At 51.8% G+C, this 12,901-nt stretch overlaps 1 protein-coding gene across 1 annotated transcript; it reads right to left on the bottom strand.

The window, feature by feature from the left end:
• Positions 1-344: 344 nt before the first annotated feature.
• LOC116757389 (tumor necrosis factor receptor superfamily member 22-like) lies at positions 345-12,901 on the bottom strand. Its single transcript, XM_032638865.1, is given in 11 exon segments — positions 345-632; positions 1,363-1,662; positions 2,455-2,480; positions 2,592-2,630; positions 2,992-3,090; positions 7,705-7,784; positions 9,273-9,334; positions 9,337-9,389; positions 10,883-11,011; positions 11,936-12,023; positions 12,792-12,901. Coding segments are annotated over 11 exon segments (966 nt in total). The 5' UTR covers positions 12,846-12,901; the 3' UTR covers positions 345-596.

Here is a 12,901-nt window from a genome sequence, read left to right as displayed (position 1 = left end):
GGAGGATAGGAACCGTCGCTTCCTGCTGTGCACGGCTGGACACGGCCCACCGGGGACAATCCCACCCATCTCGGGATCCATCGCACACCCTGCCCCTGCAGCCCCGTGTTCTCCAGATGCCAGGCCCGGCACCCAGGGGCTGCTTGGCCCAGCTCTGCTGACAGCGCAGGAGGCTTCAGGTCCAGCACCACGGGCTGTGCCTCCTCGGTCCTGCTGTTTCCCAGCCCTGGGGCCCAGCGAGGACACACGCTGAGCCTCTGCCCCCCCGGGTGCCATGGTCCCCTGGTTACCGAGTCCAAGCTCGCGCTGCTCACCGCACACAGGCCAATAAGTCAGACGTGAGGTGTTGAGACAAGGAATACTTTATTCGGAAAGCCGGCAGACCGAGAGGATGGCAGACTTATGTCTCAAAATAACCACCTTATCGGAGTCCGGGTGCCATTTTCTTCTATAGAATCAGACAGGGAAGTAAAGTAAAAAGGCAGAACAGAGAGGGAGAGGCGGTGGGGAAGTAAAGTAAAGAGGACCGTCGGTCTTGCAAATCATCTCCTGGAACTGAGGAGGGGATGTGTTAATTTCTTCCTCTCCGCAGCCATTCACAGGTGGGCGGGGTCAGATTGTCTCCCTGTGAGCTGAACAGAGGCACTTTGGTCTAACGTTCCGGCAGAGGGGCAGGGTTCCCCGAGGCAGGCCGTTACGGATGATTATAGTAACAAAAGCAATGAAAAGCAATGGCTAAAGTCTAAGAAACAGGTCCAACATGGAGTCAGAATTGGCTCTTCCCTGTTACACCCTCAGACAGCAGGTAGCGTTGGGGAAGGTTATGGGTCGAACTGTGTCCCCGCAAAGGTTCTGAAGTCCTCCCCGTACCTGTGACTGTGACCGTATTTGGAAACAGCATTGTTGCTCACAATCAAGTTAAGATGAGGTCACTAGGGTGGCCTCTGATCCAATATGACTGGGGTCCTTATCAAAAGGGGAAATTTGGAGAGGGACTCACACACAGGGAGAAGGCCACGTGAAGATGAAGGTAGAGATGGGGGGATGCTCCTCCAAGCCAAGGAACCTCAGATTGCCGGAATCCGCCAGAAGCTGGGAGAGGCCTGGACCAGATTCTCCCTCACAGCCCTCGGCGGGAAGTGACCCTGCCGACACCTTGATCTCCGACTTCCAGCCTCCAGAACCATGAGACAATAAAAGTCTGATGTTTAAACACCCTCCTCCCTGCCCCTGGGCTGTGGGACTTTGTTATATCAGCCTCAGGAAACTCAGACAAGAACTCTGCAAGAGCGCCACACACAGCCCTGCACTCAGCGAGCAGGGGCTTGGTCATCATTCAGACCCTCCCAACGGTCCACTTACCTGCTCCAGGCTGTGGAGGGAAGGGGACACCTCTGCTTGGCCTGGGGGCCTGGGGGTCTCGGGAGCTTGAGTCTGTTGTATTGTCTGCTCTGGGGCTGCTGGACTTCCTTTGGCCCCCAGCTCCTGTAGCTCAAGGATTTCCCCAGCGTCCTTGGAGGGTCCCGGGTGAGTCCTGGCCTCGGGCGCCAGGGCTGAGTCCTCTACCTCCAACATCGGCCTGGTCTCCACACCAGGGGCTGGTTGGCCCCTCTCAAGGTCCATGGGCATCTGCACCTCCTTGGGCTGGCTGCTTCTAGGTGACTAAAGAACAAAGTCGTTTCTTCTGGTGACAGGAGCCTGCAGGACAGGCCCTTCCCAAGCCACTTTTAAGGAAAGAAATGCCAACTGTCTGATAGGTAAGCAAGGCCTGTGCAATTTCGAGAGGAACACTGCACGGGGTCTGGTCCCTGCTCTGCCACCGACTCCTCGGGGGATCCCAAGAGAAGCCTGTGGTGGGTTGAATGGTGGGCACCCAAGGATAGACCCACATCCTAATCCATAGTACTCGTGAATGGGACCTATTTAGAAATAGGGTCTCTTCAGCCGAGGTCATACTGGATAAGAGTGGGACTGGTATCCTATGACTAGTGCCCTTAAAAGGAGAGAGATTCAGAGACACACGGGGAGAGGCTGTGTGAAAACAGCAGAAATTGGAGTGACGCGCCCATAAGCCAAGGAGTGCCAAGCAAGTCCAGCCCCAAACAGGGGAAGCGAGGAAGGACCTGCCCCTAGAGCCCCGAGGGGACCAAACCCGCCAACCCCTCGACTTCGGATCTCTGGCCTCCAGAACTGTGGGGCAGTAAGCTCGTAATGTTTTAAGCCCCCCGTCTATGGGGACCTGTCTCAGCAGCCCTGGGATACCAAAGAAAGCCTTTTGTCCCCTGTGCGTCAGCAGAATTTAAATCTTCCAGCACAGATGTTCCAGGGCTCCGCTAAGGTGGGCGCAGACACCACTGCACAGGCTAAATGTGGACGCAGCGGGGAAGGCCTGGGGCTGTCCCCCACCCCTCCACCTCCTGGGGCTTCACTGGACAAATCCCAGGGGATACTTACAGGGCTGCCTGGCTCCTTTGGATTTTCTGCAAATCAAAAAGAAGAGAAAGAACAGAAAACAATTGATATTAACTATTACAGCAACTTCTGTGAGGAGAGGAAATGCCTCGAATTCACAGTCAAGAAAGTGGACTTACGTTTCCCAAAACCGACAACCGACTGGAAAAAACACGCAGCTGGGAAAACACAGGAGGGGCACTTACTTGGTAAGCTTCCCCAGCACCCAGGGACCGCCTCCTCCAAGACCCCCTGGCTGGAGCTGCACCCGTCTCTCCTGGCTTCCCGGCCCCCGGCGCCCTGGACGCCTGTCCCCAGCAGCTGCCCTGCGACTTTGGTCTCAAGCCCTGCACGTCGGGGAGTACGCCGCGGGCGGCTCCGAGCCCAGACACATGCAGGGCCCCCGAGATGGAAAGTGAGCAGAGCTGTGTTCAAACGAGAGGCTCCCGTCAGGAACCACTGACCCCAGGCCCCCACTTCTGAGCTCCTGGTGCCCTTGCTGACCTGGTTTCCTCAAGGATCAACGTGACTCTGCTTTACCTCTTCTTCTATAGTGGTGAGTGATGGCGGTGATGATGGCCGTGGCGATGGAAAGGACCACAGTCACAGCAAGGAGGATCCACGCCCACATTAGGTTTCCTGCAAGGAGGCAAAACAGAGAATGCTGTCGCAGTGCCAGGCACGCTTACCCCATCCAAGTGACGTGCAGCTCTTGGGCGTGGTGGCAGCACCGCCATTCTCCAGGCCCCGAAGTGCTCCCTTGACGACTGTCGCCACGAGCCTCCCCGGCAGGAGGCACGACAGGCTCCTCCTTCCTGCTCAGACAGGACCTGGGCTCAGAGGCCCTGGGCTGTTGCTCTCATCCTTGGAAGCAGCAGGAGGTCTGACCGGCCAGCAGAGCAGCAAGACGCCCTGGCATCCCGGGATGGGGCTCAGGTGTGAGTGGTCGCAGCTGCAGGATTTACTACAGGGCCAGCAGCAGGCAGAGCCCGGAGGAGGCTGGGAGGAGGGAGGGGATGGCCAGTCCTCATGGCAGTAGGGCTGGGCCACGCTGGCCCAAGGGACAGGGCAGGGTCCACCCTGGGGAGACCTCTGGCGTGACCACCGGGGTGTCTCTGTCTCACCCTGCTGAGCTCCCAGCGCCGACAGGAGCCGTGGACGCACAGACACGGGGGGCGGGGCGGGCCCATCAGAGCCGTGGACGCTCGGCCACCCTGATGCAATCTGTCACCCAGGACAGAGGAGGAAGGAGCGGGTCTTTCCCGTGTTGCCACTGTTCTGCTTAAAGGCTCTTCTTTATTCTCTGATCAGGCCCTTCCTCATTCTGCCTTCTGTTTTGGTGTTATAATAGCCTTTAAAAGTGTTTGCGGGTTATAGAGGGAACCTACCTCAACATAATAAAGGCCATATACGAGAAACCCACAGCAAACATCATACTCAATGCTGAAAAGCTGAAAGCACTTCCTCTAAGATCAGGAAGGCGACAAGGATGCCCACTCTCGCCACTATTATTCAACAAAGTCTCGGAAGTCCTCACCACGGCAATCAGAGAAGAAAAAGAAATAAAAATTGGAAAAGAAGAAATAAAACTGTCACTGTTTGCAGATGACATGATACTATACATAGAAAACCCTAAAGATGCCACCAGAAAACTACTAGAGCTAATCAATGAATTCGGTAAAGTTGTAGGATACAAAATAAATATACCGAAATCTCTTGCATTCCTATACACCAACAATGAAAGATCAGAAAGAGAAATCAAGGAAACAATCCCATTTACCATCACATCTAAAAGAATAAAGTACCTAGGGATAAGGAGGCAAAAGACCTGTATTCAGAAAACTATAAGATGCTGATGAAAGAAATCAAAGACGACACAAACAGATGGACAGATACACCATGTTCTTGGATTGGAAGAATCAAGATTGTGAAAATGATTATACTATCCAAAGCAATCTACAGATTCAATGCGATCCCTATCAAATTACCAGTGGCATTTTTCACACAACTAGAAGAAAAATTTTTACAATGTACACGGAAACACGAAAGACCCCGAACAGCCAAAGTAATCTTGAGAAAGAAAAATGGAGCTGGAGAAATCAGGCTTCCTGACTTCAGACTATACCACAAAGCTACAGTAATCAAGACAGTATGGTACTGGCACAAAAACAGAATTATAGATCAATGGAACAGGATTGAAAGTGCAGAGAAAAACCCACACACCCATGGTCACCTAATCTATGGCAGAGGAGTCAAGAATATGCAATGGAGAAAAGACAGCCTCTTCAATAAGGGGTGCTGGGAAAACTGGACAGCTACACGGAAAAGAATGAAAGTAGAAAACTCTCTAACACCATACACAAAAATAAACTCAAAATGGATTAAAGACCTAAATGTAAGGCCAGATACTATAAAACCCTTAGAGGAAAACACAGGCAGCACACTCCTTGACGTACATCACAGTAAGATCTTTTTTGAGCCACCTCCTACAGTAATGAAAATAAAAACAAAAATAAACAAATGGGACCTACTTAAACTGAAAATTTTTTGCCCAGCAAAGGAAACCATAAACATAACAAGAAGACAACCCTCAGAATGGGAGAAAATATTTGTAAATGAATCATCGGACAAAGGATTAATCTCCAAAATATATAAACAGCTCATGCAGCTCAATATTAAAAAAACAAACAACCCAGGCGAAAAATGGGTGGAAGATCTAAATAGACATTTCTCCAAAGAAGACATACAGGTGGCTAAAAAGCATATGAAAAGATGCTCAACATCACTAATCATTAGAGAAATGCAAATCAGAACTACAGTGGGGTATCTCCTCACACCAGTTAGAATGGGCATCATCAGAAAATCTACAAACAACAAGTGCTGGAGAGGGTGTGGAGAAGAGGGAACCCTCCTGCACTGTTGGTGGGAACGTAAACGGGTACAGCCATATTGGAGAACAGTATGGAGGTTCCTTAAAAAACTAAAAATAGAACTACCATACGATCCAGCAAACTCACTCCTGGGCATATATCTGAAGAAAACCACAATTCAAAAAGACACATGCACCCCAGGGTTCGCTGCAGCACTATTTACAATAGCCAGGGCATGGAAGCAACGTAAATGTCGATCAGCAGATGAATGGATGAAGAAGATGTGGTACATATACAATGGAACACTACTCAGCCATAAAAGAGAAGGAAATAATGCCACTTGCAGCAACATGGATGGATTTAGAGATTGTCATACCGAGTGAAGTAAGTCAGACAGAGAACGACAAATATCATATGATATCACTCATATGTGGAATCTAAAATAAAGGTACAAGTGAACTTATGTACAAAACAGAAACAGAGTTACAGATGCAGAAATCAAATGTATGGTTACCAGGGTGCAGGAGGGGGGAGGGATAAATTGGGAGACTGGGATTGACATATACACACCACTATATATAAGGTAGATAAACAGCAAGGACCTACTGTACAGCACAGGGAACTCTACTCAATACTCTGTAATGCCCTATTCGGGAAAAGAATCTAAAAAAGAGTGGATATATGTATATGTATAGCTGATTCACTTTGCTGCACACCTGAAACTAACACAACATTGTAAATCAACTATACTCCAGTAAAAATTTAAAGAAAAAAGGTCCTTGCATGTTATTTAAAACAGAAGGAAACTGACAAGCTGATTTTTAAATCTCAGTGGATGTGCTGAGTCCAAGGGTGGCCTGACGACCCTGTGGAAGGAGGCAAGGGGGACTTCAGCTCCAATGTCAAGGTTGGCAGGAAAGTGGCACTGGCCCCAGAACAGACAGACAGGAAGCCCAGATGGACACGGCGCTCAGTTATGACCAAGTAACACTGAGGGCGGGGAAGGGATCGTCTTCAAAACACAAAACGGGGTAGTCGATATGTGCAGTGGGAAAACATACACTGAACCTAGACCCCTACCTCACACCTCGCAAAACACCAATTCCAGGTTCGTGTAGGGTGAAAAAGAGAAAGGTAAGACCACGAAGCTGCTGGCAGGTCACAGAGCAGTATACTTTCTCCGGGTGAGCAAAGATTTCTCACCCGGGAGAGGAAGAGTACCAACATAGAGGAAAACAGCCACAAACTTGACCTCATTAAAATGAAGGACCTCTGTCCACAAGAGACCCCATAAAGCGAGTAAAAAGGCACTCTCGGGGGCAGAGGTGGGTGCAGATATCCGATACAAAGGGCTTGTATCCCAAGCTTATAAATAATTACCAATGTTTATAAATAATCATCAAAAATAAGAAAATGAAAACCCCAGACAACCGAATATAAAAATGGGCAAGACATCTTCAGGGACCTGGATGGACCTAGAGATGATCACATGAAGTGAAGTAAGTCAGGCAGAGAATGACAAATACCGCATGAAATCACTTATGTGTGGAATCTAAAAATATGACACAAATGAACATGTTTAGTAAACAGAGGCAGACTCACAGATGTAGAAAACAAACTTATGATTACCAAAGGGTAAGGGGGGATGAGGGGGAGATAAATTAGGAGTTTGGGATTAATAGATACACACTACTATATATAAAACAGACCAACAACAAGGTCCTACTGTAGAGCCCAGGGAACTTTATTCAGTATCCTGGGATAAACCATAATGGAAAAGAATCTGAAAAGGAATATGTGTATGTATATATATATATATATAAAACTGAATCACTGCTGTACACCAGAAACTAACACAATATTGTAAATCAACTATACTTCAATAATAAAAAAAAAGAATGGGGCTTCCCTGGTGGCGCAGCGGTTGAGAGTCCGCCTGCCGATGCAGGGGACGCGGGTTCGTGCCCCGGTCCGGGAAGATCCCACGTGCCGCGGAGCGGCTGGGCCCGTGAGCCGTGGCCGCTGAGCCTGCGCGCCCGGAGCCTGTGCTCCGCAACGGGAGAGGCCACGACAGTGAGAGGCCCGCGTGCCGCAAAAAAAAAAAAAAAAAAAAAAAAATAGTGCCTGAGCCGGCACGGCCCCAACATGGGGACAAGGATGGCAGAGCCACCGCTTGTCCCCAAGGATTCTATTTGTTTACTCAAGACAGGAGTGTATGAACGGTGACCCATGGGCCAAGTCCTGCCCACTGCTATAAATAAAGTTTTATTCACACACAGCCAAGCAACAGCAGCAGAGTTGAATTGTGACAACAGGGACCTTAGGGCCCACAGAACCTCAACTTTTTACTTTTATGGATTTAAGAGACAGAATCAGACCGTACCAGCCTCTGGATGAATTTTTACGGCACAAACTGTATCCCTTGTGGCGTTGCAGGGTTGAAGGATGGTGCTGTCTTCACACCTGAGAGGAAGAATAAAGAAACTCTGAGTATTACTTCTCCCCGCCCAGGCCCAGCCCAAAGCATCCTTCTTAAAACCCACCCGTCAGGGGTTTGAGGGACCAGCCCCGGGTCCTGTGCTGCCCCACCAGGCTTCAGGCCATCAGTGTCTGGCATTTCCTGGGCTATCTGGCCCAAAATGGCTCAATGAAAATAACTCTTGGGGATTCTCTGATATATAGGGGAGGGGCCTCCCTCTGCCTCTGTTCCCGGATAGAGATGTGCGTGGCTATGAGGACTGGACCTGCTGTAGCCATATCTCTACCAAGAGGGAAGTCAGCCTAAAGATGAAGCTCATGGAGAAGGGGACAGGCAAGCAAGTCCAGAGAAGCCAGAGCCCTGATCAGACCAGACCTGAGGGCAGTCCTTACTCTGGACTTGTCCGGTCCCCAAGCCAACAGTTCAACACGGTCTGAGTTGTATTTAAGAGTCTACAAACGTGAGCGATTTTACACGTGGCTTTACCGCTGTGTCTTCCCCAAAGTCCCCCCAATACCTGTGCCCACTCGAAACCACAGAATGGGACCTTATTTGGAAATGCGGTCTCTGCAGACGTAATCGTGTTAAGATGAGGTCATACTGGATCAGGGTGGACCTGAATCGATGACCAGCGTCCTTACAAGAAGGAAATTGTATGCAGGCAGAGAGAAGGCCACGTGAAGATGCAGATACAGAAGAGCGCACAGGGCGAAGACCACCCGGAGGTGGAAGCAGAGATTGAAGTGATGCGCCTACAAGCCAAGGAGCGCCAAGGACTGCCGGCAACATGGAAAGCTGAGGGAGCGAGGGAAATTCCTCCCTGAGACTCTTCGGAGGGAGCACGGCTGCTGACACCTTGATTTCGGACTTCTGGTCTCCAGAACCGTGAAAGAATACATTTCTGTTGTTTATTAAAAGCCACCCACTTGTGGTGCTTTGTTACAGCAGTCCCAGGAGACTCTTACCGTGACAGTGGGCATCCCACCCTGCCTCAGGGCGTGGTACTGCCGTCCTCTCTGCCTGTGGTTTTCTTTGCCTGGAGCTTCCTCCCTCCCTCCCTCACGGGGCATCTGCTCTAGAGAGCTGTCTCTAGCATCCCCTCTGTCCCTCATGGGCTTGTCATTGTATAGGTGTTGGGATGGTCTCCACCATGGCTGGGGGCGCCAGGCCTGCCATAAGACCTGCAGGCCACACGGGGCTCATGATCACACCTGAAGGAAGGAAGGAAGGAAGGAATGAGCACTGACTCCAGTCCGTCACCAGGTGGAAACATCCAGGTGACTTGTCTGACTTAATTTCAGGACACCTCTTGGGGGCAGGTGCCACCATTAGCCCCATTTTACACATGGGAAAACGGAGGCTCCGGGAAGGGGGCGGAAGAATAAGTGACCCAAAGCCAAACAGGCAGTGAATGGAGGAAGGGAACCCACGCCCAGGCCTGTTTGTTCAGCTCACACACCCCAGGCCAACACCTTTTGCACCGGAAGCAGCTCTCTGTGCAGTCCATGGAGTCGCAGTAGAAGTTGCCCTGCTTTTGCACTGGCATAGCCGGTCGCTAGTTGAGAAGCATTCAGTCACCACCTCCTGATCTGCTGGAGGGAAGGCCAAGGGTCAGTCACAGGGGCCTGGACTCTGTCCTGCCCACGCCAGCCACGTCCAGGTTCGTAGTCAAAGCCTCAGAATCTTCACCCCCCTCCTTCCCCAGCAGGGATGGAGACAGGGACCAGCCAGACCTCATCCCCTGCATCTGGAGTGTCTGTGGCGGGGCCCGTGGGTCACCCTGCAATCTGGGCTGGGGCACAGGGCCAACTGCTCAGAAACACCCCCAAATCATTCTGTCCATCTCGTTTGTCCCACAAAGATCGGAAGAGCACTACTCAGTGTGGACACTGAACGGTCTCTCCCAGCATCACTGGGGGATTCCGCCTTTCGCCTGTGACGGGCTCGCTCCTGGGGCCACACCCCACATTTCACATCTACGGGGCTATTTCCACGGGGCCCACTGTCCACCCCCACGTGAATATCGCACTGATGAACTGTCCTCTGTACAGAGTCCTAGTACTTGGGGGAGCCAGTGTGCTATCTTGTTTTCCTCCTTTAGGAAAGGAAGCTGTTTTGGCAACTATCAGCATAGCCAGTTTTATGAAATCTCCTATTGGGATAGTTTACTTTTTAAAACTAAAATTGTATCTACTTAAGGGGTATGGCATGATAAGTTGATACATTCTGTTGGGATTTTCATTGGGAACGCACTAAATCTAAGAACCATTCCTGGGAAAACTGATACTTTTAAAACACTGAGGGAGTTCCCTATCTGTCCAGTGGTTAGGACGCAGCGCTGTCACTGCTGTGGCCCAGGTTCAGTTCCTGGTCAGGAACTAAGATTCTGCAAGTTACACCGTGTGGCCCAAAAAACCCCCCAACAAAATGTTGAGCCTTCCTGCTTACTATCTTGTGGTATTCCTCTCCATATTTAGATTTCCTTAAATGTTGTTTGTTCACTTACACATTTACACATGCTTTGCTAGATTTATTCCAAAGAATCTTGTTTGTTTGGGGGTTTTTTTGCTAATGGAAGTGGTATTTTTCAATTACATTTTAAAAAACAATGTCACCGATATACAGAGATTTGGAAGAACTTCTGTATATCATCCTTATACGTAGCAACTCTGAAATCCTAATGACCTGTAGGTTGATTCTTTAGCCAATACACACAGCATCATGATAAAAACAAGCACTTTGGGGCTTCCCTGGTGGCGCAGTGGTTGGAAGTCCACCTGCCGATGCAGGGGACACGGGTTCGTGCCCCGGTCCGGGAAGATCCCACATGCCGCAGAGCGGCTGGGCCCATGAGCCATGGCCACTGAGCCTGCGCGTCCGGAGCCTGTGCTCCGCAACGGGAGAGGCCACAGCGGTGAGAGGCCCGCGTACCGCAAAAAAACAAAACAAAACAAAAACCAAGCACTTTGTGATGTCTGCTCTAGCAGCCCCATCCCCGTGTTCCTCTGTGATAATTTCCTGTGGTGAGGTTCCCACAGGGCCAGTCGACAGGGGCACGTTGCCTGGACGGCAGCCCACTCACCCTCCCGGCACTGGGAACACGGCACGCAGCTGCTCTCCTCACTGGGGTGGGCCCGGAAGGTTCCAGACTCGCACTCCCTGCATTCTCCAACGCTGTGGTCCTGGTCTATGTATTTGCTGACGTAGTAGCCTGTGGCAGGTGGTACACGGAGGGGAGGTGGGTGTCCAGGGCTGTCCTGCTCTGCCGCAGACCCTGCCTGGTCTCTGAGGCCTCTGCATGAGGAGGTCCCAAGGCACCTGGAGGCCAGACGCCCTGCACAGTACCCACCCCTCTCCTCCCGTCTCCTTGGAACATTCTGGACTGATCCGAGGCCACAGGTGTCCCAGAAACCGGGGACCTGAATTGCCCCTTGGCTTTTACTGATGACATGCAGTATGTGGATGCTGGGCAGAGGTCACAAGATTTCATGTTGGACCGACTGTGTCCCTTTCTTTCCTACATGTGGTTCATGTAGGTGTGCGTGTGAACGCATGGATGTGTGTGTATAGATGTATGTAGTGTGTGTACTGGCGGGTGTGCGCGGGTGTGTGTGGGGAGGATACGGGCCTGAGTGTCCAGGTTTTGGGTGTTTGGTCTCTGAACCAGGAGCCCCGGAAGGCACACTTTCCCAGATAAAATGAGGCACGTGTACAGGTGTGTGTGAGTGGACGATGCCCATGGTGATGGTACAGGTGTGTGGCTGGACCCTTACAAGAGGAGGCCGTGAAGGGACTTTCATTGATCACGTGGGCACACCTGTCTGAGTGTGGATGGGGTGCGGGTGGGAAGGTGGGCGTGTCCAGCCTGGGCATGGGCCACCACTTCTGTCCTCCAAACCCTGCTGAACTCACCTCACCCATCTCAAAACAAGCACACACCACTCTGTTCACACGAGAGCCCCCAAGGTGGGTGCAGAGGTGGGGCACTGGGCAGCTGCCCAGGAGAGGCCCTCCCACCCACAGACAGCCAGGTACTCCCCACAGGCAGCCCCCAGCTCTGCTCAAAGGGACTGCGGCCTCCCTCCTCCCAGGCAGGGTCTGCCCCGGAAGGCTCTGGAAGTGGTCCCAGACTCACCAGCCGGGCAGAGTTTGCTGCAGCGGGAAAGGCTGGTAACCTCATACTCCCCCGGGTTACACCGGGTCTCCCCGGTTGCCATGGTCACCTTCAATCAGAAAGTGGAGATTGGCATTATCAAAAGATGCCTCTGCTCCTGATGGAAGCAGACACCGAGACCCCTGAGCAAGGAGTGGCAGTCACCCCCCAACCCGGAGCACTGCCTCCCTCGTGGAAGTGGGCTTCCTCGGGGGAGCATCTCCGTGCTGTTCCACTCGCGATACAGAGCAGTATTATTTGGGGGGAATATGTTCTTTAGTTCCCAAATGCATGTGGATTTGTTGACTGCTTCGATGGTGGGCGCCTATTTTATTTGCATGGCCAGAACTAGACCCTTTGTGGTAGTAAACCTTTGGAATTTAGTATTTGATGTTTTCTAGTCTATAGTTAATCGTTTCACCTGTTGCATATAGACTGTGTTAAGAAAGGATATTGTCTATGGGTTGGGAACGGGGATCTGAGTGTGTACGTGAATGTGTACATCTTTATATTATATATTTGAAGGTACACACACACACACACACACACACACACACAGCCCCCCCCGCAGCCCCGGCCCTCCGCAGTCCCGTCCCTCGCATGCCCCCCCTTCCACTGGGGCTCCCCGCGCTCAGTCACCAAGGATGTGCAGCGGGCTCGGCCCCGCCTGGGCCTTTGGGTGCAGGAAACTTCCCGTTGAGACCTGCTCGGGATGGGAATCCGGGTGCGGGATGTCCCGCCGCCCGGGACATCCTCGCTCCGGACGCGCGCCCAGGCCACAGCCCCCTTCCCGTTCTCAGAGTCTTCCCTCCCCCGAGCCCCTCCGCCGCCGTCCCACCTGCGCCGCGAGCAGCAGCAGCACCGCCAGGACACCGCGCGCCCGGGGCTCCATCGCGACACCTCTTCGGACGAGCCGACAACTGCGGTCACACTTCCAAGCCTGGCTAC

The sequence above is a fragment of the Phocoena sinus genome, chromosome 8, assembly GCF_008692025.1.
Source record: "Phocoena sinus isolate mPhoSin1 chromosome 8, mPhoSin1.pri, whole genome shotgun sequence".
NCBI lineage: Eukaryota > Metazoa > Chordata > Mammalia > Artiodactyla > Phocoenidae > Phocoena > Phocoena sinus.
The sequence above is the reverse complement of the archived record's forward strand: the minus strand, read 5'-3'. Positions and strand labels throughout refer to the sequence as shown.